General features: G+C 30.5%; 2 protein-coding genes across 3 annotated transcripts in view; both read left to right on the forward strand.

The window, feature by feature from the left end:
- Positions 1 to 16,692, forward strand: part of MS3_00003778 (uncharacterized protein) — a gene marked incomplete at its 5' end in the record, with an annotated part of 57,014 nt that extends 40,322 nt beyond the window's left edge. Inside the window, 6 exons of one of the 2 annotated variants that reach the window (XM_051211641.1) lie at positions 4,779 to 4,980; positions 6,238 to 6,336; positions 12,965 to 13,093; positions 13,133 to 13,321; positions 14,489 to 14,900; positions 16,565 to 16,692. In XM_051211641.1, the coding sequence (XP_051071726.1) occupies positions 4,779 to 4,980; positions 6,238 to 6,336; positions 12,965 to 13,093; positions 13,133 to 13,321; positions 14,489 to 14,637 (768 nt within the window). In that variant the 3' untranslated portion in view covers positions 14,638 to 14,900; positions 16,565 to 16,692. Of the gene's footprint in view, positions 1 to 4,778; positions 4,981 to 6,237; positions 6,337 to 12,964; positions 13,094 to 13,132; positions 13,506 to 14,488; positions 15,168 to 16,564 lie in introns of those variants that run through there. The other variant, XM_051211642.1, reaches the window with a different exon arrangement.
- A 7,299-nt stretch (positions 16,693 to 23,991) lies between these two features.
- LAMC1_22 (Laminin subunit gamma-1) lies at positions 23,992 to 25,901 on the forward strand. The gene has a single exon (XM_051208674.1). The coding sequence runs from the start codon at positions 24,181 to 24,183 to the stop codon at positions 24,670 to 24,672; it is 492 nt and encodes a 163-aa protein (XP_051071728.1). The 5' UTR covers positions 23,992 to 24,180; the 3' UTR covers positions 24,673 to 25,901.
- The last annotated feature ends 363 nt before the right edge of the window (positions 25,902 to 26,264 follow it).

A 26,264-nucleotide genomic window follows, 5' to 3' on the forward strand; every position in this document is an offset into this window, starting at 1 on the left:
ATAAGTATAATCATTATATATACAGATATAAATATATAAACGATAGTCTATATTCATGAAGTCATGAATTAGAATAAGTAGCACTTCTGCATAATAACACTTAAATATTATCATGTTTATGATAACATTACATATCCCTTTTAATATAGAGAAATAAAATGAAGTGAAAAACACATTATTGTCTTATTAATCAACAAGGTAAGGATGTAATCATCTGCTCTGCTTGCATATATTATTATTTTTCTTTAGGTCAAACTGGGTCATTTCATGTACAGACGAATATTCTAATATCTTTATTAGTCAAAATAAACTTAATTATTCAGATAGCTTCACACATGACATAATACTACTTGCTCATGAAGAATAATTAAATAATATTTTCTATGAAAAGAAATATCTATAATATTTCATATTGTATGATATATAAAATTCATATAGGTGGCTTCTAAATTGTTCTACTTTTGAAAGAAACAGGTTTAATTAGAAAATTACTATTCCAAATGTATTTGCTAATAAGCATCTCATATATATCAATAGTTGAGATAATGAGTCAATTGAAGCTAGACCATCATGGAAAACCTGCAAGCACTGAACGGCCGTTTCATCCTATTATGGGACTCCTCGACAGTACGCATCCACCAATCCGCCTCGCGAGATTCGAGCCCAGGACTTATAAGTTTCACGCGCGAGCGCTTAACCACTAGACCACTGAGACGGCATCCAACGGTGTTAAAATCTAACTTCAACTAGTCAACGAAATTGAGCAACACATCCACCATTGTCATCACTGAGTTACTATCTCACTGAGAAGTAATGTGTAATGATTGTTCAACTGGTCTTCTATGAAACGTTTCGTCAGAGGTTTGATTATTCACTTGTACATGACGTTGGTTATTTATTGAAATGGTATACAACACCTCATCAAGTATACATTGTTTGATTAAAAGTGCATGATATAGACCTGGTTAAAAGTAATGCTTCCTAAGTGAATATAAGAGAGAAATATTTTTTTAATGATATGTTCAAATAACTTGAAAATTTTTCATGTAAAAAAGAAAACGTATTTTAAATACGTTGAAACACTGAATACTGTACTGAATCCTAAAAAAGCAATCCTGAAATTACCTATAAAATAAAAATCAAATTTCGTTTAAACTCATGTCAGTCAGTGTCAATCATTATTTGTAACTGATGAATTCCAAAATGATATTAAATTTAAATAGATCAAGCCATTGCATAGAAAATAGGATACCAGAAATCATATAATACACTACACAATCCCATACTAATAATTAACATATGCTCACTAGTGACTAGCTTCGTGAGGGAATTCTCGGAGTTCTAGTGAGAAGTCATGACCAGTGAAGTTAATCCAGGTAGAAATAGGTATTTACCTCAGTACAGTGGAAGATAATGGCACAATTTTTTGGATAGAATGAAGTTAAACATTGACACTATTGGATGCTGGCTCAGTGGTTTGGAGGTTATGTATTCGCACGCAAAACTGAAAGTCATGTGTTCGAAACCTGCGTGTAGGATCGTAGATTTGGACTTCTGAGGAATCCCAGTCTAAGACGAAATGGCTGTTCAGTGCTTCAAGATTTTCAATAGTGTTCTAGCTTTAATCAATTCATGATCTTAATCAAAAACTCAATAATCTCCACAACTTCATACTGATACTTCGATTTCGTTTATTTACTAAAATAAATCCTTCTATATTATGATTAAAATTGTTATTGTATTTAATTCATATATATATATATATATATATATATATATATATATATATATATATATATATATATATATAGTTATTAAGGCAGTTTTTAATAGATTAGTTAAAATAAATTCCTCTTTTAATTCTCTTTCATTCTGTTTTTTCTTTTGTCTATTACCAGTTAGTGTCATATCAACTGATTGTATTAAACAATTAAAGTGTTCTTACTTAAATATAAGCAGATATTTTATAAAGTAACTGAAATACTTTTATACATATATAAGCCAGATTTGTGTTTGTTTTTTTTGGTAGAAGAGAGGATTAAGTTGTTTTAGTCAGAATATAAATAGATGTAAAACTTCAATAGGATTAAATAAAATAGAAATTGAATATAACGTAACTAGTTATCAACTAGTGAAAAAATAAATAAAGAATAGTAAAGCTATGTTAATGTAAAGTTTTTTGATCTAGTGATTATTTTGGTTTTCTATCTAATGCAATTTTATTTTCAGAAGGGGTTTTGTGGAGATTTTAGTAATATCAATAGTTGAATTCATGAGTCGATTGAAGCTAGACCACCATGGAAAACCTGGAAGCACTGGACGGCCGTTTCGTCCTAGTATGGGACTCTTCAGCAGTGCTCACCCACGATTCCACCCCCGCATGATTCGAACCCAAGAACTATCAGTCCCGTGCGCGAGCGCCTAACCATTAGACCACTGAGCCTCCATCCAACTATGTTAATGTCTAACTTCAACCAATACACGAAGCTGCACCACTGCATACCATTGTCTTCAGTGAGTTGATATCTCCTGGGTCTGAATCTCGCGGAGGGCGGGATCGTGGATGCGCACTGCTGAGGAGTCCCATACTAGGACGAAGCAGTCTTCCAGTACTTCCAGGTTTTCCATGGTGGTTTAGCTTCAATTGACTCATGATTTCAACCATTGCAATTTTATTTGTTTATTATTAGATCATTTCAAAATTTATTCTTTCATATTTTACATACATACTTACTTACTTGTGCCTGTTACTCCCAATGGAGCATAGGCCACCGACAAGCATTCTCCAACACACACTAAAGTGGGCTTTCTTTTCTAGTTCTATCCCATTCTTGTTCATTCTTCTCATTGTCTGTCTTCACATCTCAGCGTAATGTGTTCTCTGGTTTCCCTCTTCTCCTTTGGCTTTGAGGATTCTATGTGAGGGCTTGCCTTGTGACACAGTTGGGTGCTATCCTCAATGTGTGTCCTGTCCACTTCCAACGCTTCTTCTTGATTTCTTCTTCCACTGAGATCTGGTTTGTTCTCTCCCACAGTAGGTTGTTGTTGCTAATAGTGTCTGGTCAAAGGATCCGAGGTATTTTGTGTAGACAACTGTTAATAAACACTTGTATCTTCATAGATCCCAAAGTTTCTGCTCCATACATTAGAACTGTTTTGACTTTTGTAATAAAAATTCCGACTTTGTTGTTGGTTGAGAGTTGTTTTGTACACATAGTTCCCTCTATTATCTTATGGAGAGCAAAATTGAATATCGGTACAGAATAATATGAATTCATATTATTCTTCACTAATCTTTGTTCTTACTCTCTTTCCTATTTTGATTAGAAATGAAAAGAGGTTAATAAGCAAAATATCGCTTATTTATTTAAATGTTAGTCATATTTTGAATTGTCTAATAAATGATTCAAATGACAAAATGTTTTTAATCCTCATTAAGTGTACAAAGTTTTTTTAATTTTTTGGAAAAAAATCATATTTATTCACCAAGTTAACTTTTTCTCAAATTCAAGTGATAATAAGTGGAATTTGGCAAACAAAAATTGTTAAAACTGTTGGTGTTTGAAAAACTATTTAATGATGAAACAGTATTTTAAGTAATTTAATATACTTAGTGTAAGAATTCATTTGGTATTGTTTGCTTGTATCGTTCTGTGACGTTTCTGGGTTTGTGTCCCACAGTGAGCATCAACTCTAGAATACAGGTACATCCAGCTGACGAGTCCCAAATAAGACGAAACGCTAGTCACTATTCCTCTTTGCTTGGTAAAAGAATGATTCATTATTGTTAATCAACAATCTGTTAAAAAAAACTCATGCTAAAACTAAATAACTTAACCCATCACCATATTTTAAACTAAATAATTAAGTTTATTACCTATACATAGAGTGTTTTGAGAACAATATGTTTGACTACATATAAACAGTTCTAAAACCGAAGTAACGCAATAAATTGCAGTATTTCATTTGAAACCGAATTCGTTAATTACCAAAATTCACTTCAATGGAATTTCCAGGAATGAGTACTAACAATGTTGTAAACAAAATGTAAACAAATGATTATTGTTTTCTTAAGAAAATATATTGTTCCCAAGGGGTATTAGATTCATACAAGAATAAGAGTTTTCTAGAATATCCATCTTTTATTTGATTTCGTAAAAAATAATTTCGAAAAAGATTAATTTTGTAGTTTCTCCGTTTTCAGAAAAACAAACCTTTTACACTAAGTGACCATTAAATCGTGTTTTCTAAGTCATTAGTGGTGATCAAATTTAGTCTACTACTTTGATAATTGTTTAATGTGTATGATCATTTCAGGTTTAGAGAGGTCAGCTATAGCCAAACTACTCAGACAGTACTATCTATGTCTGTGATAGAGGGTCATATTGATATCAGTATTTACAAGAGTTTAGATACATTCTATTGAAAAGCGATATCTTGAGCAACTGTACGAAAAGGACTTCTATTCATTTATCTTTAAATTTCTTTTGATATTAAATATTTTACATACTAGAAATAGATTATTACTTAATTTTTCTATTCATTCAAGTTGGTTATATGTTTTCTATATGGATAACTATGAATTACCGGCATAGAAATATTGAGTTGCAGCATAAGTAAAATAAAATATGATCTTGTTTAAACTAATTCAATATGAAATTTTGCATATACCACTCATAAAGTTACTTAACTGTAAATGTCATGTTTTAAAACTTTTTTATTGTTTGTGTCCACTAACCACTAACTGATGTTTAATTAAAATGTTAATATTTTTATAGATGTCATGGTGGAAAGAGGATTTGCCGACACCACTAACAGTAGGTAATGAAATATCACTTCCTCGTTATGAAATTGATCGTACCGATCCTGGATCTTGGACACTGATGATCTTTCATGTTACTGAAACTGATAGTGGAACATATATTTGTCAAATTAATCTAGCCACCATAAAAGAAAAATTTTTCTACCTCAAAGTTATTGGTATGTTATCATGTCTATCAACTACTTTTTTGAAAGATTTATTTTACCATAGTATTACGTCTAATATTTATGGCTGCTAAATTAGTTTATTCATACTCTATACAGCCACTGTAGGCATAAAATATACGTAATCACATGTTATATTATTTTATTTTGTTCACACACTTGATAAGCACATAGTGATGTTGTATATATATATATATATTGTATTGTATTGTATATATATATAATTTTTGTGCAAGAAGACTGAGATTAGAGAGTATAAACAAAAGACAAATATCTTACGTACTCATATCCTTATGATAATCAAGATAAGATTGATGTTATTTTAAGGAAACTTAAATGAAGCTATAACAAATTTTTCTTTAAAAATAGAATAACCAAAACCTTTAAAATTAAAGCTTTTTAATAATATTATAAGTGGAAACAGTTATCATTATAAGACAACTTAGTAAAAACTAATAAAGTGGTGGTAAACATATATTGAATTCTGAATGTCTGACCACCATTGAAAACTTGGAAGAACTGAGAGGCCGTTTCATCCTATTATGAAAATCCTCCACAGTGTGCTCACTAGTGACTAGCTTCGTGAGGGAATTCTCGGAGTTCTAGTGAAGTTAATCCAAATAAGGTGGAAATAGGTATCTACCTCAGTGCAATGGAAGATGATTGCGCAATTTTGTGGGTTGAATGAAGTTAGACATCAACACTATTGGATGCCGACTCAGTGACCTAGAGGTTATGTATTCGCGCGTGCGACCGAAGTCCTTGGGTTCGAAACCTGCGTGTGGGATCGTGGATTTGGACTTTTCAGGAATCCTATACTATGACGAAACGGTTGTCCAGTGCTTCCAGCTTTTCAATGGTGGTCTAACATCAGTCAGTTCGTGATCTTAATCAAAAACGTAAATGTTTAAGTTATGTTCGGCCTTTGTAAAGAAGAATGAAGAATCAGATAAGTTTATAACTTGCAAATATTTAAATTTATACAACAGACAATTCGATTTGACTACATCTTGTTACTTTTGAAAAAAAGATATTCTCATTGGAACCAACGTTAAACTGGTTCTAATCAGAAATTTATAAAAAACATTTTCCTAGTTTATGTATTTATACTGTTTATTATTATTTTTTCCAATTTATGCATCAAACGCTAATCGGATTTATTTCTGTTCACCTATGACACTTGAAAATCAAACTGACCGGTCCAATTGTCTATATATGAATCTTTAACCAAAAACAAACAAACAAATTTAGCTCAGAAGAATGAACCGGATATGACAAAATTAAATGATGAATATGTCAAAGATGAAATAGTACAAAATACATTATGGAGAGCATCAAGTAAACAAAAAAGTAAGATGATTTATTTTTTTCAACTTCTGATTTTTCTGTTTTTTTCTGATCACACTGTTGAATGTTGAATAAATGTTCAAATACCGATTGTTTTCTAATACTGCATTATAATATGTCCACTTAACACTTGGCATACTAAATACAATGGTTACAAAAATAGTTAAGGAAGTTTTTAAAGTTACCTTTTGGATATTTTTTCAAGGAAACTATGAACAGATTATAGTTTTGTTATAAATATAAAGTATTCACTCATCGTTTCTTTGCATGACTTTATCTTCAATATATAAATATTAATTTCAATAGTTGAGATCATGAGTCAATTGAAGCTAGATCACCATGGAAAATCTGGAACCATCGAACAGCCGTTTCGTCCTAGTACACGACTCCTTAGAAATGTGCATACATGATCCTGCCATGCGAGACCAGGACCTATCGGTCTCACGCGCGGATGCTTAGCCTTTAGACCATTGAGTCGGTATCCAACGATGTTACTGTGTAACTTAAACCAATCCGCCAAATTGAGCCACCGTCCAGCATTGCTTTCAGCAACTTACTATCTCACAATAGACCCGGTTGAACTCCACTTGTCACTAGTTAGCATATGTTGAATAATATCAGTGATTAATATTCAGTGATTCCAGGTTTTCAATAGTGATATAGAATCAATTGTCTCATGATCTCAACTATAGTGTCCACAAAAACTTCTGATATAATAACTAGTCAGTCTCATCTGTTATGGTAAATATATTGTTCCCTTTTCTCGTTTCTTATGATGTTCCAATATTAGTATTATCAGTATGGGATTATTAAGATTGTTAAATTTTATTAAAGTCATATACCAATCTAAGTAAGACCTCCATTTAAAACGTGGAAGCAACGGAAGGAATGACTTAAGTTAGACATTAACTCTTTTGAATATCAGTTTTTTTTATCTAGAGATTAAGCGATCGCGCAAAAGATTGTGGATATGCCCTGCTGAGAAGTCTTATACTGGGACTTAACGGCCGTCCTATGCTTCCGAGTTTCCAATGGTTGTCTATCATTGATCAGTTCATGATGTTATGAAAATGTTACTATTGTAGATTCAGGCCGTTCTTAACTGATGAGAAGCCTTGAATTATATAAAATTCATACTGTTATGCAAATCTCGTCCATCTTGCTTTATTTCAATAGTGATTGTTTAAAAACTTTAAAATGTAGAGTTTAGTAACGATAGAATTTATAGAAAATTTTCTTGTTGTTCACTTTTTTTTTTAATGATATGCCATGCTTGTTTCAATATAATTTACACAGTGAATTAAATGAGGCGAACGTGAGATGTATTAGAAATCAGATTATGTCACAGATCTTTATTAAGATTTAAGATTCATGTAAAATACTATAAACGAACACTGTAGCATTATTACCATTCATGTTTACCTAAGGAGGTAGATATAAAGATTTCAAAAAAGTGTTATTGCACATTTTACTTCTAAATTGAAACCATTATCAGGTATAAATAGAAAATCACTTAACTTTAGTATGTTTTCTATTGAAAAATGGTGTTTCAATAATGGTTAACATAAAGCCTTCACAAATGATACATATAAAATTTGTAAGCTACATTACCTAAGCAATAACCTTTAGTAAAGATGGGTAGTATCTAGCAGTGGGATCTAGTTTGATGTGCGTTTCGTCCAGTTTGGGACTCGTCAGCTAGACATGCCTGCATCCCAGAGTTGATGTTCACTCCGAGACTCGGACTCAGTACTGTTCGCTTCAAACGCCATCACATTATCTTTAGCTACTGAGTCCTGATAGCCACCTGCTTGTACAATGTAGTGAAGCTTAAGTTCACTTGGTGTTGTTTTACTTGTATCTTCTTATTGTTATTTAGGATTGCAATTGTTCAGTTTCTTGATGGCATATGTGCATCCTGTGCGGATTGCCTCGATGTAGCCTTAGGTAAAAAGATTTTTAAGCAGAGACAGATAGTGTCTAGTAGTGGAATCCAGTTTGACACGCGTTTCGTCCTACCTGGGACTCGTCAGCTGGATATACCTGCATCTCAGAGTTAAGCTATTATCGAGACAAGCAGCACAGGATGCACATACGCCAACAAATGGCTTATCAACTGTATTCCTAAATAACAATAAAAAGATACCAGTATAACAACATCAAGTGAATTTATTAACCTTTAGTATTAAGATAAATGATTGGAGAAAAATAATCACCTGAACTCAAATCCAATGAATTTTGTATTCATTTTTTGAAAATCCAAGATATCATTCATTATATGAAACTATTAGATACTTCAATAATAGACGTATAAATCATTAGACAACAATTATGGGACTACAAGTTATGTACTTCTTTACATTATTATCACAGATTGGTATTTACTTGTGTCAATTATAGAGAAAATAACATTTAACTATTTTAACTAAAAGAAATTAAGTAGTATTAGTAGTAGTAATTTTAAAATAACAATAATAATCATAACTTTAGAACACTTCAAAAGGACTATTGAATAGGGTTATATATAAACATTATTATTATCAAATTACAATATAACGTGAATAGCGACAATAGTTAAGATTGTTTAGTTTACATTTTCCAATTACAAACTTCCAATAATATTAAAATGAAATTATAATTTATGAAGTTATAAGATAATATAGTATTTAAATGATTATATAAGTAGTATTGATAGAGGTATATATATATATATTAAAACTCTTATATTGGATTGAGAATATGATACTATAAAGATAAATTTGTAAGACAATATTAATTTCATTCAAGAATACACTTCAAATTATTCTCTAATATCATCTAAATGATTTACTGAATAACAAGACAAACATTCAGTATGATATTAGTAGAAGAGAATAATGATAATAATAATGATAATTTGATGAATGATTAAGTAAATTTATTGTGATTTGTCCAGAATTAAGGTAAATAAAGACAGAGGTGATTTATATCATTTTGATATTGTTAACTAAGTCCAGATTGATATGATTTATATAAAATTGTTATTCTTGATTGAAATTATGGACACGTTTAAGTTTGTTTAGTTTATTCTTAGACAGAAATAAAATCTTCACTAAAGAGTAAATTATTAAGTATTGTTTGATAACTATCTAGTTGTTTGAGATCATGAATTGATCAATATTAGATCACTGTTGAAAATTTGGAAGTATATTAGCACCGTTGAATTCCAGCTCAGTAGTCTAAAAGTTAATCGTTTGTACAAGAGATCAAAGGTTCTAGGTTCGAATCTCACCTATAGGATCATGGATACGCATTATTAAGAAATCCCAAAACGTTTATTTAGTAGTTCCAGGTTTTCAATAGTGGTACAACATGATCCTAATTAAAAACTCAACAATCTTCACATACCCATTATTAACATATCAATTTGATTTTATTTATTACTTAGTTACGCTTCACTAATTCGTAACTATTATGAAATTTTTTGGAGGATTTAAGTATTTTCCTTATATCAAATTTTATATTAATATCTAATTACATTTATGAAAGATAACTTCATCATACATAATCCATTCATTAACCTATAATTCAAATGGATAAAATTAGTTTAAACCATGACTCAATTGAAGCTAAGCCACCACGGAAAACCTGGAAGCACTGGATGGCCGTTTCGTTCTAGTATGGTTAAGCGCACTAAACTGATAGGTTCTGGGTTCGAAACTTGTGGGGGGTGAGATCGTGGATGCACATTGCTGAGGAGTCCCGTAATAGGAAGAAACGGCCGTCCAGTGCTTCCAGGTTTTCCATGGTGGTCTAGCTTCAATTGACTCATAAATTCAACTACTGAACTTACTAAAATATCCACAAAACCCCTTCTGTGAATAAAATTAATTTGAAATTAAATTGCAACATTAAAACAACACAATATTGTACACAGACTTTATACTTTAAAGGTTTTAAATATGCTTACTTTATACAATAATGAAAACTTTATATTATTTACCAGTTTTTTTCTTTATTTCTATACTACTTAAATTATTACCAAAGTTATTTTATTTATTTTATTAAATACACTAACAAATCAGTCATGTAATTTGTATTATTATAACGTTATTAATCTTCATTAAGCTAATCTAATTTATAAATTTACTTGCATAATCGGTAGGTAAACAAATTGTTGTAATTGTTTCGATCAGTTTTTTTGTTGTTGTTTTGTTGTTGCAAAATACGATAGGCTTTATTCATCAGAAGTTTTGTAGTGGTTTTACTTTGATTAATCAATCACTCTTGTAATCGTTATCATATAAATTTCAACGGTATTTGAAATTAGAAGACAATATGAAGAGGCAACTACAATTTATTTGAGGATAATGAATAACACAAAATTATAAACATATCAAACGAATTTGAATTTGAAGCAGAGGGGAATATGTATATGCGAGTAATTACATAGACAAATTTATAGTCAAATCACATGAGGGCATAGCAAAGCAAACCAAAGCAAAAGCTAATAATCAGATTTCAGTACATATATACATGGGGAGGAGGATGAATCATCGAGTGATATCTAAGCAATCACCATTTTATCTAGATTCTGTCATGTAATCTAGTGATCATAACGGTACAAAGAAATATGCGAATTGTTACTGTTCTAATAACATTGTCTGCTAAGTAAGTGAATAACAAAAGGGGTTAACCAAAATTAACCATCATGCAAATTGTTTGTAGCATAGCTGCTATCGTTTTAAAAGAAATAAAAAGACAGGAACCATAAATAACTTGTCGTTTTGACCTATGGTTTAAAAAGATCTAGTAGTATTTCAATATTATAAGAAACTATGTTTAAGATGATCGGAACAAATCGTGTTTTAGCTGTTAAAAGCATAATTCTAATAAGCATCAAAAAAATATTATATTTACAGTGAAGTTGAACCTATTCAAACCTTGTTAGTAATCAACGAATCTCACACAAAAAAGCTACTTTTTTTTAATTACACGTATATATCTTAATGAGAGCAAGAACGAAGATTGGTGCAGAATAGTATGAATTCATTATATTTCATTAGGTTCTCATCAGCTGCTTACAACCTAAAATATTTGAAAATCAACGTTAATACAGATATTGACATACTGATACATACGAGGGTGATGAAAGATCAATATATGTGTATCATGATGTAACGAAGACTTCAATAGAGTTACTTACTTACTTACGCCTGTTACTCCTAATGGAGCATAGGCCGCCGACCAGCATTCTCCAGCCCACTCTGTCCTGATCCTTCTTTTCTAATTCCATCCAATTCTTGTTCATTCTTCTCATGTCTATCTCCATTTCCCGGATTAATGTGTTCTTTGGTCTTCCTCTTTTCCTTTGGTCTTGAGGATTCCATATGACGGCTTGTCTTGTGACGCAGTTGGGTGCTTTCCTCAATGTGTGTCCTATCCACTTCCAGCGCTTCTTCCTAATTTCTTCCTCCTCTGAGATCTGGTTTGTTCTTTCCCACAGTTGGCTTTTGCTAATTCAATAGAGTTAATAAGGTCATAAAAATTTTGTTTCCTATAAATAAAGTTTGTCAGGGAAACTTGCAGAACATTGGAATAGTGATTAGAACTCTTGAAGTTAACAAACAGTAGAAAATTGTGTAATTAATCAACTGGAAATATATCAGTGGTTATAAAGAGAGATGTGAACTGAGATCAGTCAGTTATGAAATAAAGAAAAATGACAATGATGTAATTTAAACTTCAGAAAGAGTTGAAATAATGAATGACGTAATAAATAAAAATAAAAAAATAAAAAAGAAGGGTAATGTTACCAGGGCAAAGAAAAATTTATTACTGTCTATTTTTGTATACAAAGATCTGGTTTTAGACGTTTAATTGCTTTTGGTTCTGCAAATTTCAAAAGGGTGGAGTTAGATTGTTTGTTAATCACGTTGATTTTCAAATATTTCAGGTTGTATGCAGCTGATGAGAACCTAACGAAATAAAATGAATTCATATTATTCTGCACCAATCATCGTTCTTGCTCTCTTTAAGATAATAAAGGGAACCATGTGTACATATATATCTTCTAAGAAAACGGTAATATGTTCAGTCATTTCAGAAGATTAACACTATTATACTTGGATAGGAGATTTCTTAGTGAAGAAGTTTATCACACAATAATCTACAGTTCAAAATGAAAATCGTTCAGATTAACCTTTTTTGATAAGAAATTTAATTAATAATACCGCGTCATTATGAATCTTAACATTACTGTAATTATTTAACTGACTTCCATAATATTCAGAAAGAATGATTACCATGAACTTATAAAATGGAGTCTTTTTAAAAAATGTCGACAAGAGATTTCATATTGTTTACAAGGTTATTGCATTCCACAGAAATCAAGTATTCAAATCTTACAATTTAGCAGATTCTTAGGTAAATGGCTTAAAAACATTTGGTTGAACATTACATTTAGCATTTTATTTATACCAACGTTAAAGATATTATTATTATTTCAAGAAATGGTAAGACATATTTCAGTGCGTTTGAATAACGGCTAGCAAAGAGAAAAAGTAGAAAAATCCAATACGTCCATTTTTGCACAACTTCTTCTTTCATTATTATTATTATGCTGTTGTTTTTCATTGTTAATGGTATTTAGGTGTTCATATCTTTAATAATCCTGGTCAAAACCATCATTTAACATGTCTTGTTCAATTTCATCATCCAACTACAACATCATCTATTCATTGGTATTATAATGGATATAGAATATATCCGAAATTAGAAAGTAGGTTATTTACTAATATAAAAAAACATTTAAATTTAGACAATTATTTAAAATTAAAAGAATTATACGTGGATATACAAACCAAATGGATTAATCGAACAACCCAAATGAGTAGATTGAAAATTGGACGATTAACAAAAAATAATTCAGGCATTTGGACTTGTCGTAAAGTTCCTGGGACTAACTTAGAATCATTAGAAGAGAGTTCATTGGATTTACAGAAAACAAGTAAGAAAGTTCTTGTTATATAGTTTATTATGCTTAGTTATTTTATGTTTTACATTTGTCTCAGAATTTTAAGCTGAAAGTATTTATATGAAGATTCTTTTCTATCCATTATTAATTAAATATTTAACAATTTTAGCGTTTTTCAAGACAAAAAGCTGTCTGATGTGGTATCACTGAAAATAAGGTAAGATTAAACAAATTATTTCATCTAAAATCTTTCAACTGAGAATAATCATGCATAACTAACTAATAATAAATAAAGCAAATATCTTGACTGCTTTTAACAGAACTGAACCATTGAGTAGAATCAAGGACTTATATGGATTTATTTGTATCAATCGGACTTCAGGTATCACTTGCTTTTGAAATCAACAAGGACTGAAATCGATATATACTGCCGCTTTTAAAAGTTTAACATCGAGAACCACAAGAGATTGAAAACAACAACCATACATATAAACTATTTAGGTGTAGTGGAAATTTTATAGCTCGCTGGTAAATAACAACAATCCCTATAACTCATTTGTAAGACAGATAACATGATTATTGGAAGTAGTCGACAGGAAACCCTGGATGTAGATGTTATGCAATTTGGCACTCATGAGCAAGGTGTACCTGCAATGTTAAGGGAACTGTTGCTCCCCGATGAATTTGATCCCGTGTCATCCAGCTTTACAGTCAGAGACATTACCACTGCGCTATCCCGGATCGCCACTGACGTGTCATTGATCACCACCCACTGATCAATCAATCGTGAATAAATCTCAGTCTAACAGGAGGACATCCACGTCCCGGATAGCCCAGTGGTAACGTCTGTGACTGTTTAGAAAGGTGACGCGGGATCAACTCCATCAGAGAGCATCAATTCCCTCAGGAATAATACAGGTACACTTTACTGACGAATGTCAAGTTACATGGAACCTAAGTCCACGGTTTCCTGTAAACTACCTCTAATCATCATCTTATTTCAACACAAGGCACATAATGTGGAGTCACCTAGACTAGTGGTCACATCACAACTTGGTCGATAGAATTTAATCTAAGCATTGATCATTACCCAATGATCAATCAATTGTAAATATATAAAATAGGTGTTTTATAAAATTTTAATTTTTCAATTCATATATTTACTCATTTTTATCATGTTTTTAAAAAAATAATTTTTAGACATTAAAACTGAACCAAAAGAACTGTATGATACCTTCAATGATAATACTGGCAAATCTTTAGAGACAAGATTATTACCTTTGCATATTTATACTTATTTCATGTATTTTTACATTTTCTATACCATATTGTATTATGCTTATGTATAGATTTTGTTCTCTTTCTTTCTTCCTTTCAAATATGAATTATCATCAGATTCAATACATTTTTTAATTTATAGAATTATGAAGAAACTAATTTCAATCTTATACCGGATACCAATAAATGTTATATTGATGGTTTTATGCATTTATTTGAATAAATCTTCTTATCAGTTGTTGTTTTGTTTTTGTTGTGTTTTTCTTCTTTTTCTTCTTCTTTTTTTTGTTCACTAATAGAATGATATCAAGGAACATAATTATGAAACAAATTGGTAGGCAACTGAAACAAAATTAAATTTGTAAATAAATGTATAAATATATGGATTGTCTCAAAGTATTTATTTGTTATTTTCTCGTCACCTTGTAAACCTAGAATTACCATAGTGAAAATATACTCTACCACTAATACACTGGCGACAGTTGAACTATATATAAATAGTGTACTACTTTTTAATAGTCAACAGTAATATTGACTTATAGGATTATATTTGACATTTCTAGTGTACTTTCCTGTTTTCTAAATGTTCATTTTAATAAACTGATATTTATATGATTTTCCTTAGTAAATTTTATACTTCATGTTAAAGATCTTAATTAATTAATTATGGTTACTTTAAATGAGAGGTATCCATTTTATATACTAATTATTCATTCTTTATTTAGCGATAAACCACCAGTAAACAAATAACTGTTGAATACATCATTAGCTATGCAATCCATATTATTCTATAAACTATTTAATGGTAATGCTTGATTGCAATCATTGATAATAATTATTTTGGACAGGTATTATAAAGCTGAAAATACTGTGAAGTAGAAAAGTTCATTTGTAATACTAATTATTTTCTAAAATATACTAGTGGATGTTTACATTACTGATAGCTATTCAGTTTGATAAACTTTCTGTTTACAGTTTCGTTTCGGCTGATGAGTTTCAAATAGGACGAAATAGGCATCAAACTGGATTTTATTGCTAGCCACTATTCATCTTTGCTTATATATTGAATACATGTTTATATTCAGATATATCAGTCATTTTTGTCAAAGATAAATGTTGACCATTATGAATTCATCATAGAAGCAGAGATTGTGATGCTAAAATGTTTGGAATTTTTGAATAAACTATAAAAATATTTGAGTAATTCAAATGACTGAGATGAGACTATAATTTATGGACGACTTTTGGCTAACGCTGAAGTGACCTTGAAAGGGTCCACCTAATAACCATAACCAAATAAGGATTATAAACCAGTGTGAGGAATTAGAATTATAATTTATAGTTGATGATTAAGGTTAAAAATTAGATTTAGGGTTTTCATCATGAACTTTATTTAGACAAATGTATGAATGATTTTCGCGTCAAAATCAAAGACCTATTATTTTATACTTGATTGATTCATCCATAAATTATAGTCTTGCCATGATTGAATTTAGAAAAGTTATATGAATATGTGAATAATAAAAATGAATTCCTAAAAGATAATCATTTTCTAGTTTCAACATATATGATAGTTTATTTTAGTTTAGTTATTTATTTATTTACTGGATAAATCCATCTATAGTATGAAACTTATTCACTACTTGTCATATTTACCTAAAAGATTAAATTTAAAATAAACTTTATTCGGTTTTAATCCGTTGGACAATTTCATCGTTAAGTTATTGTTATGACAAATATTCAGCATTTATGTTTATAATATTGACAATCTCCCCCCCCCAAAAAAAAGAAGAAAACATTTGAGCAGATAAGAAAAACCCATTTTTCTTCCATTTTAATTTATGGCGACACTAACTTTAAAACTATCAACTAAAGTCTATAGTTCATTGTCGTATAATGTTGACAGAATGTACAATTTCTTAAAATATTTCATAGACAATTGTTAATCGAAATCCCTGTGTAAATTGTATGGTTATTTTCTTATCATTTGCATTGTAGACACAGATGATTACATATGACCAGATATAACACTCGGGTATTATTTCAACTGATTGCAGACATATTGATACATATATCGTACGAAATATTCATTACAATTCTCTGGGGAGTTAAGAAGCTTCAATAACTGAAAACATACACAACTAAGTGCAACAAAAGCTAAGTTAAGAAACAACTTACACTTTGAAAGAAAAGCAAATAGTACAGTGTATTTTTATAGAAACGAATAAGATTAAAAGTATTCAATGATCACTATACCACTTAACGACTTTTCATTTATTGAACAACATAACCAATCACCCAACCATCATATATATATATATATATATATATAATTCAAGAAAATGGAGTAAGTTTTTATTTGCCAATGTTGATACTAGTTACATTCTTAGGGTATCTTTAATCAAAAACAGTTGAAGAATGTTAAGAACAAGAAAAAAACATTTTTTTCCCGAGATAATTGAAAATTATTCATCTATAAATATTCTGAACAAATTTAGAGAGATAGAAAAGAAATGAAGAAAATGGAGTAGAATAAAACATAGTGATAATAGTATTAACAAGGATAGTATAGAAAGGGGAAATCACTGAAAGAGACTATTTTCATTCACTTGAATAATTGGTTTATTAATATTAGAATAAAAGAAATGGTATTCATCAACCAAAGGGAAAAATTATTATATTGTATACTGACGTAAGTAGTTGTAGTTTAATGATTAATGTATTTGGTTTTTATACTCTGAATTGCACTTTTAAAACATTTTACATTTACTTTTCCATTGATGGTAGCATTCATTAAAAGAAGTATAGTCCAAAAATGGGGAAAAGTATATCGTTATTTAATAAATGTGTCACAATATTTCTAATTTAAACCTAATTTATATTGAATGATTAGAAAGAGAATCTTGATTTTAAGTTTTATCTCCAGTGCTTATTTGATTGTGAAGACAATATACAAAGTATCTTCAAGTTATTTCATAATTATTGTCCATTATTAATACGATACCTATACCTATAAGATACTAACCAGAAAGTTGATGTAACTTCTTATATAAATATGTATCTTTCGTGTAGATATGAGTATATCAGTAATAGTTTCAAATGAAATAGATAAAAACTCATTTGGTTTGTCCTTATAATATGGAAGTATTTATTAGTAACGAATGATTGATAAATTTAGTTAAAAAAAAGGTTTGTTATTTATCATGATTTGCATAATTGTATGTTTATTGAGTAAATCAACTATTGACAGGTACCAAATTCCCGCTGAATATCAACTTTTTATTTGTTCCTTTGTTGTCAACAAACGTAGTACAATTAATTATTAGTTAACACTATCACTCATTCAGCGTAAGGATTATAATTAACATAGTAGATTAGTGTATTCACTTGATGCTGTTTAATTATTCACTTACATGTTTTGGAAACAAATAAGTTTAGTTCAGGGTTTTTCTTTGAATTACTGAAAAATCACAACACTGTTCTTGCTTGCTGATTGTAAATGATATCGGTTATGTAAATATAGGTTTAATTATATAATAAATTTTGTATGGATGGTTTGATGATTTCTTTCAGGCACCCATACCAAAGATACAATTTTAGATTTACACAAAAATATAATTATTTTGATTGTAACTATTGGATCACGATATTCAACATAATATTTGAAAGAGGCTGTTCAATAATCTTTGGATGAACACTGATGTATTCATAGCCAGGTTGAAACGTATATCTGATAATAATGATAATAAAAAGTAACGATTCTACTCAACTATTCATTTTCTGAATCACTCCATATTTTTGATTGAGATCATGAACCGATTGATGTTAGATCACCGTTGGAAACCTGTAAACACTGGACGGCCGTTTCGTCCTATTGTGGGACTATTCAGCAGTGCGCATCCATGATCCCGCTTGCCGGATTCGAACCCATGATCTTCAGTCTCGCGCACGAACGCTTAAACTACTGGACCACTGAGCCGGTATCCATTCCATATTTCAACTATTTTTTCTATGTTTCAATTAAGAACATATTATGAACGGTTATTTACTTCAATATTCAATAAAAAGTTTGTCTACAGTTAACCTTTAAACTTATTTTCAATCTATTCAATGCTGATTTTTTTAAAAATAAATGAACTAAATTTTTAATAACAACAGAAGGGGTGCTTGTGAATATTCTATTAATTTCAATGGTTGAAATCATGAGTCCAGTGTTTCCAGGTTTTCTATGATGGTCTAGCTTCAATTAACTCATGATCTCAACTATTGAATTTTTATTCTTCATGTATTTCATCCAGTTGTTATAATGATAGTAACATAACGAGTTTACAATTTCTTTACAGATAACTAAATTTTGAACAATAATAGACTTAACATAGAATATTTCACTTTAAGTTAAATATATAATGAAAGGTAACTAACTAATGCTACGAATGTTAATTTTTTTAGTCAGCTTAGGAGTATTTAAAGTGTTCTGATTGGGATCATGAATCGATTGATGTTAAACCAATATTGAAAAACTGAAAGCAGTGGACGGCCGTTTCATCTTAGTATGAGGCTTCTCAGCAGTGGACACCCAGGACCTTTGGTCTCGCGCGCAAATCCTTGACATCTAAGCCACTGAGCCGACATTCAGCGGTTTTAATATTTAACTACTATCGATCCATGAACGACTGCGCAGACATTTATCTATCGTATGAGGTGGATACCCATCTCTACTTAAACACGGATTGAACTCCACTGGTTTCAGTTTCTCAATATAACTTCAGGAAATCATCTTGGAGCCAGTCACTAGCTTAGATCAACTCATGAATTCAACTGATAAAATTACTACAACCTCCATAAATCCTCATTCTGATAATTATTTAATTGACGTTTATTTAATATTCACTTGTTTAGTCGTGATGATGATTGTAGATCTGTTATAAAATTCAACCACGAAGGAATATTTCCTTGCTTAATTTGTAAATTTTTCTGGTATATTGGCAATAATAAACTATTTTATTCAACGCAACACTGTTAGCCTTAATAACTATATGGAAAACAATTTTGAAAAGAGCAAGAACAAAGATTCTAGCAGAATAGCATTAACTCATTTTATATAGTTGGTTCTCATCAGCTGCTTAAAACCTGTGATATTTAAAAATCATAATTACATAGTGGGATCAAATTACTTACATGAAAGTGTTTGGTTGAAAGTTATATTAAAGACACATTAGTATAATATAGCAAGGATTTGAATAAATCTAATAGACTGACTATTGTATGCATGTGCCTTGTGTAAAAGAAAATTCTAGAACATTGATTGTGGCAACAGTTCAAACAGCCAGAAACAGGTGACTACGTAGTGACTAAACACTGATAGGAATAAAATGAATAGAGCTCAGTTGATAAAATAAAATTACTAATTTGAAAGATCGTTGAAATAAAAGCTCAATGATGCAATAAACACAAGTTTTTTTAAAAGTTTAAGGTGCAACGACATTGTGAATTTCGTCAGTTATCAGTGTATCCTATGAGTATCCATGGGTAACTATTACTTAACATAACAAACAAATTTAAATTATTTTTCAACAAATAAAACCAATGAAAATGAACAATGTATAAGTGAGTTGTTTTAACTGTTAAATGTACAAATGAAAAATATTGCGTTGTTTCAAATTCAAATCTTAACTTTTCTGGTCAACACAATGTTATGCACAGCTATTCTGTGGTGTGTGCTACTTATATTGACATAAGTAGTAGTAGTAGTAGTCTGGAAGCAAAGAGACAAGAAGATCGAACAGTAAAGAATGAAAACAAAATGCAATTTGTATGACAATGCAACAACAATGAAGTCGATTGTCATTTTAAGACAATCGATGGACATTTTGCAAATCAAGCATTTACTTTATGACTGTTACATTTTGTTAACAAATGCTGTGATTTTGTGTCGAATACATCTGATTGTCCCAACCCGTGTTCTGTTCACTACAAATCTACTAACTTAGAAAAATTGTGTCTTATAAATTCAATTATTTTATTTTGAATCTTTCAGTCTAAATTTACTGTACATTTCAGTTGAAAAACAGCTTTATCAGTTTCATGCTCTATATGTCTACTTGAAGTTACTATTAACATGATTATCATGTCAATCGTGACTTTTAATACAAATCTAGTGTTCACTAAGAATACAACTTTCTAATTATTGCAAAAATATTCTCGCGTTTAGATGAAAGTTTAATAAAATGTAGATAAAGCTAATTTTTTGTCAGGGATCGATATTAACGGGAAGACTTTGGCAATAACCACTTTTCTAATACTGAATTATTAGACCATTCATTTATAACCTAATAACTAAGATTTTCTGTTTAGATAACTGAGACTCTTGAGTTTGAGGACTGGATTGGTCGACGGTGCATGCGTTAAAAATCCTCGAACTGCGCCAAAACAGTTGTCCAGCCTTCCTATGCACCAGAAATATATTAACTGACATTATCATTGACGAATGTCAGTCTTCCGTATCATTATGTATGGTAATTAAATTTTATTTCCATGTAATCGTCTCAAATGCCAGGCTACATTAAGATAATCTGTGAATGCTCATTTTTAGTAAATAGAAATATTATCTATAGATTTACTGAGTTATCGACTGACGTTATTATTATAACTACGCCTTAACAGACAGTTAGTTTTCAAGAATTGTCTAACTTACGTTCTTTCTTTATCTCAACAACGTCTGATAATCTTCACAATAACCCTATGCTCAAGGCCTACTGAGTCCAAAAGCAAGATTTTTATTCCTTTAAGTTGACACAAAAAAATATGAAGAGTGAACAAGCATTTGCGTGTTTAACTTTATATTTGTTTCTTTCTTTGGTATTATTTATCAGACAGAATACAGTCTGATTTATTGAAATATTGTTTGAAGAACTTGAAAGCCGGCGATTTCAAATGTAACGCTGACAGATAACGCGTTTATTGAAAGTGATAAAACAAAATGAACATAATTTATATATCATTTCGCTATATGAGACAAATGACGTATATTGTTTTGTTGCAAGGTATTTGTTGACTTGAAATTGGATGTTATCAAACTTTCATATAATCTAAAGGAATGTTACTTTTTGATTAATCTAGTTCCCATTATTGGTTGATGAGATAATATCTACAGAATGTTAGTAGACATGATGAATACTTTCATGAACAACATTTAAAACATTTATTAGTATTAATAAATAATATATTTGTAATATTCCAACGAGTAGAAAAATTAGATTTTCTGACGTTTCGTGACCTAGTGTAAGCCACTTCTTCAGAGAATAAATAAATAACCAAATTAAAATTAATCCAAGTCTAAATAGTACAACGAAATAACAAGAATATTATATGATCAATCAAGAAACAGGTCTGAACAAATCAATGTCATATCATTTCGGTCAATGTGTTTCATAAGCGACATGTATGTAAATTTGTGTGTGTGTACGTATGCACTATTAATGGTGAAAAATGTGTGACCTTTATGGTGAGAAACGATAGAGTTTAATTTGTAATATAAGTGTGAACTGGGGACCAGACTAGGTGGCTAGGATAGATAGTCTAAGTAGGATGTATGGTAAGGCCTTCTTTTCTGTTGAGAACTGTAGGATTAAGCATTATATGAAAACCTTCAGCTACTCTCATTTCCTTATAATTGGAAAAAGCTTTTTGTAATATTTCAACATTTTCGAAATCGATTTAGTGATCGTTGAAAATGGCGTGAACTTCTATTGCCGATTTAATTTGAAGTCTATCTAGTTCTACGGGATTAATAGGTGGTTTCTTTGAGTACCAAATATGTTCTTTGGCCCGAATCAAGTATTCGCGAGATATCTGTCCAATATAGAAGGCATCACAATCGAGAAAACCTAATTTGTAGACACAGTTCTGTGTTGACATGAAGGGGATTTTTCTTTTAAGTGAATTAAAGTATTTCGAAGTGTGTTCGTCGTTTTGTAATATACTTAAATTCTATGTTGTTTTAAGATTCTTTGGAGTTCTGTTGTACCATTGGGATATAATACATATATTATTTATTTATACCAATCTACCCAATCCTCAATTTATTCGAAATTATCAAGTCAGACCATGGTAACGATACATACATTTATTAGTATTGTTGGACATATGGGAGAGAAGAACTTATTATAAGTTTCAGATTGCCACCTATTGTACATTGTTTAACCTGGATGGCATTTTTTTAAGCATGATTTTTTCCTACGGGATTAGGTTTCCGACCCAATGGGACCTATTAGTCTTTCGTATGAACACTTCACCTCTAGACCACTGAGACTGATAGGTCCTAGATTCGAACCTCACAGGACGACATCGTGAATACGCACTGCTGAGGAGTCGCATACTAGGATGAAACATTAGTCTAGTGCTTTCAGATTTTCCATGGTTGTTTAGCCTCAGTTGACTCATGAATTCAATCATAAAAACACATTGAACTGAAAAATTTCAAGTAACTTACATATTGTTCGTTTCTAACTGATTACCAGGTTTTATTTTTTGTCCATTTTTTCAATGTTCCAACTGCAAGTTAATCAAATGCATGATGTAATGAATTATTTATTAGAAATTGTCTCAGTCAATTAATTAAAAAAACACTTTAAATAACTTTAAAATCTACATCGAAATACAACAAATAAAATTCCTTAAAATTATATTGTATACTTTGGACTCCTCAGCAGTGCATATACACGATCCTACAATGCGAGATTCGAACCTAGAACCTATCGATCTCACGCGCGAACGCTTCACATCTAGACCACTGAGCTAGCATCTGACTTCAACTAATCCACAAAATTGAACCTTATATCCACCAATATCTTCAATGAGATACTATTTTATAACAAACCCAGTTGAACTTCATTAGTCATTACTTCTCACTAGAACTCCATGTAATACCTTTTGAACCTACTTAGACTGATATTTTTTTAACGATTTTTGCGAAACTCATTGAATATATATACAAAGCTTATAGTTTATTTGTTTTGTATTTTATTTTTTCGCATTTACTTTACAAGGAAATGTTTTATTTTAATGAAAATATGTTAATAAATGAATGAAAAACTATTTAATTTTATGGCAATACATTTATTTTTCTTAGTTTTACAGTAAATTATAGTGAGTAAGGGAAAGAGAAAGAATAGTAATAAAGGAAAATAGCTTTATCTTAGAATTGTGTAATAATTAATGATAATCATTTTTTGTTTTATGTAAGCAATATATAAAATCGAAGTCATTTTTATAATTAAATCTAATGTAATGCCGATCATTTAAACAGGAAATATGTTAATTGAGCAACCTGTTGTTTTTGTTTTGTTTTTTTGTCGTTGTTAAGATTTATCATTTAGCCTTATTTTTCTTTTCCCTTTTCTTTTTTTTATTTGATCAAAGTAAACACGTTTTAAGTGTGAGAAAGAAAAAGTAGTAGTTTATGTTAAATTTAAGATAAAAATGGAAGATAGCTTTTACATAATTTTCATTTTAAGGTATGTATATTTAGATGTGAGTTTTTAATAATGCATTAAGGTGTATAAGTTGGTGTTGATGTTATTTATTGTTGATAATCGTGTTAGATTATTATTATTATGTACCCATATGATAGGAAACAGCTGGACGATTTGGACTTCGCAGATGATCTGGCTCTTCTATCGCACACACAACAACAAATGCATGAGAACACGACCAGTGTAGCAGTACCCTCAGCAGCATTTGGTCTCAATATACACAAAGGGAAAAGCAAGATTCTCCGATACAACACAGCATACAACAATCAAATCACACTTGACGCAGAAGCCTTGGAAGATGCAAAAACACTTACATATCTGAGCAGCATCATTGATGAACACGATGGATCTGATGTAGAAGTGGAAACGCGGATCGGCAAAGCAAGAGCAGCATACCTACAACTGAAGAACATCCGGAACTTAAAACAAATGTCAAGCAACACCAAGGTCAGAATTTTCAATACAAATGTCAAGACAGTTCTACTGTATGGGTTGGAAACCTGGAGAACTACAAAGCCATCATCCAGAAGATACAAGTGTTTATTAACAGTTATCTATGCGAAATACTTCTGATCCGCTGACCAGACACTATTAGCAACAACAACCTACTGTGGGAGAAAACAAACCAGATCTCAGTGGAAGAAGAAATCAAGAAGAAGCGTTGGAAGTGGATAGGACACACATTGAGGAAAGCACCCAACTGTGTCACAACGCCAACTCTCACATGGAATCCTCAATGTCAAGGCAGGAGAGGAAAACCAAAGAATCCATTACGCTGAGATGTGAAGACAGACAATGAGAAGAATGAACGAGAATTGGATAGAACTAGAAAAGAAAGCCCATTTTGGTGTGGGTTGGAGAATGCTTGTCGGTGGCCTATGCTCCACTGGGAGTAACAGGCGTAAGTAAGTAATACGATAATCAATAACTATTATTATAATCGATATTCACTTAAACTTTGAATATTAGAATCAAGAAACACTTATGATGTTTGGTATTATCCACAGTCATGAAATGTATGTCAGAAAGATCTAATGTTCTTCGAGTATATATGTTATGGCAACTGTCGGACAAACAATCCAGACTATGGTAAATTTTGGTTAACCCCTTTTGTTATTCACTTACTTAGCAGACAATGTTATTAGAACAGTAACAATTTGCATATTTCTTTGTACCGTTATGATCACTAGATTACATGACAGAATCTAGATAAAATGGTGATTGCTTAGATATCACTCGATGATTCATCCTCCTCCCCATGTATATATGTACTGAAATCTGATTATTAGCTTTTGCTTTGGTTTGCTTTGCTATGCCCTCATGTGATTTGACTATAAATTTGTCTATGTAATTACTCGCATATACATATTCCCCTCTGCTTCAAATTCAAATTCGTTTGATATGTTTATAATTTTGTGTTATTCATTATCCTCAAATAAATTGTAGTTGCCTCTTCATATTGTCTTCTAATTTCAAATACCGTTGAAATTTTTATTATACGGTTACAAGGGTGCATATATGATAATCAGTGAATCTTATTATATTGATATCCACTTAAACTTTGAATACTAGAAACAAGATACACTTATACTGTTTGATATTATCTACAGGTATGAAATGTACGTTAAAGGGAACTTATATTCTTCATAAATATATAATATGTAGGCAAGTTATATCAATGAATATTCCGGATTTCAGAAGAATTGATTATTTTAGACATTGGATCTTTCATTTCGTAAAAATGTCCATTATAAGCTAGTAGGTTATGCATAATGGTAATTATGTGATCAAAATAAGTGTTAAACATAAAATAACATTTTAACTAAATATCTGGAAGAGAAATATCTTAAAAATATTACTTAAAATGTACTATATAATTGAATTACATTCAGATTATTGAATTCATTTATTTATTTAGTTTTTTAGTTCCTGGTGATTTAATTTTGAAAGAATGTAATTGATTGTGTCATATAATAATGTACAAATTGATTTTCCGTTCATATAAAGGGAAAAAAATATCCAGAAGTAATACAGTTCAGTTGAAATTACTCTCTAAAACAACATAACTGTAGTGAAAGAGAACACAGGTGAGGACAACCGAGTTACTTGGTAAAATAGAAAAATCATACTATAATAATTAATTTGCAAAACGTTCAATAATTGTC

This window comes from Schistosoma haematobium, chromosome ZW (genome assembly GCF_000699445.3).
Source record: "Schistosoma haematobium chromosome ZW, whole genome shotgun sequence".
Lineage (NCBI taxonomy): Eukaryota > Metazoa > Platyhelminthes > Trematoda > Strigeidida > Schistosomatidae > Schistosoma > Schistosoma haematobium.

Excerpts from the sequence above, each read along its gene's own strand:
- LAMC1_22 (XM_051208674.1), top strand. The coding sequence starts at position 24,181 with ATGTACCCATATGATAGGAAACAGCTGGACGATTTGGACTTCGCAGAT.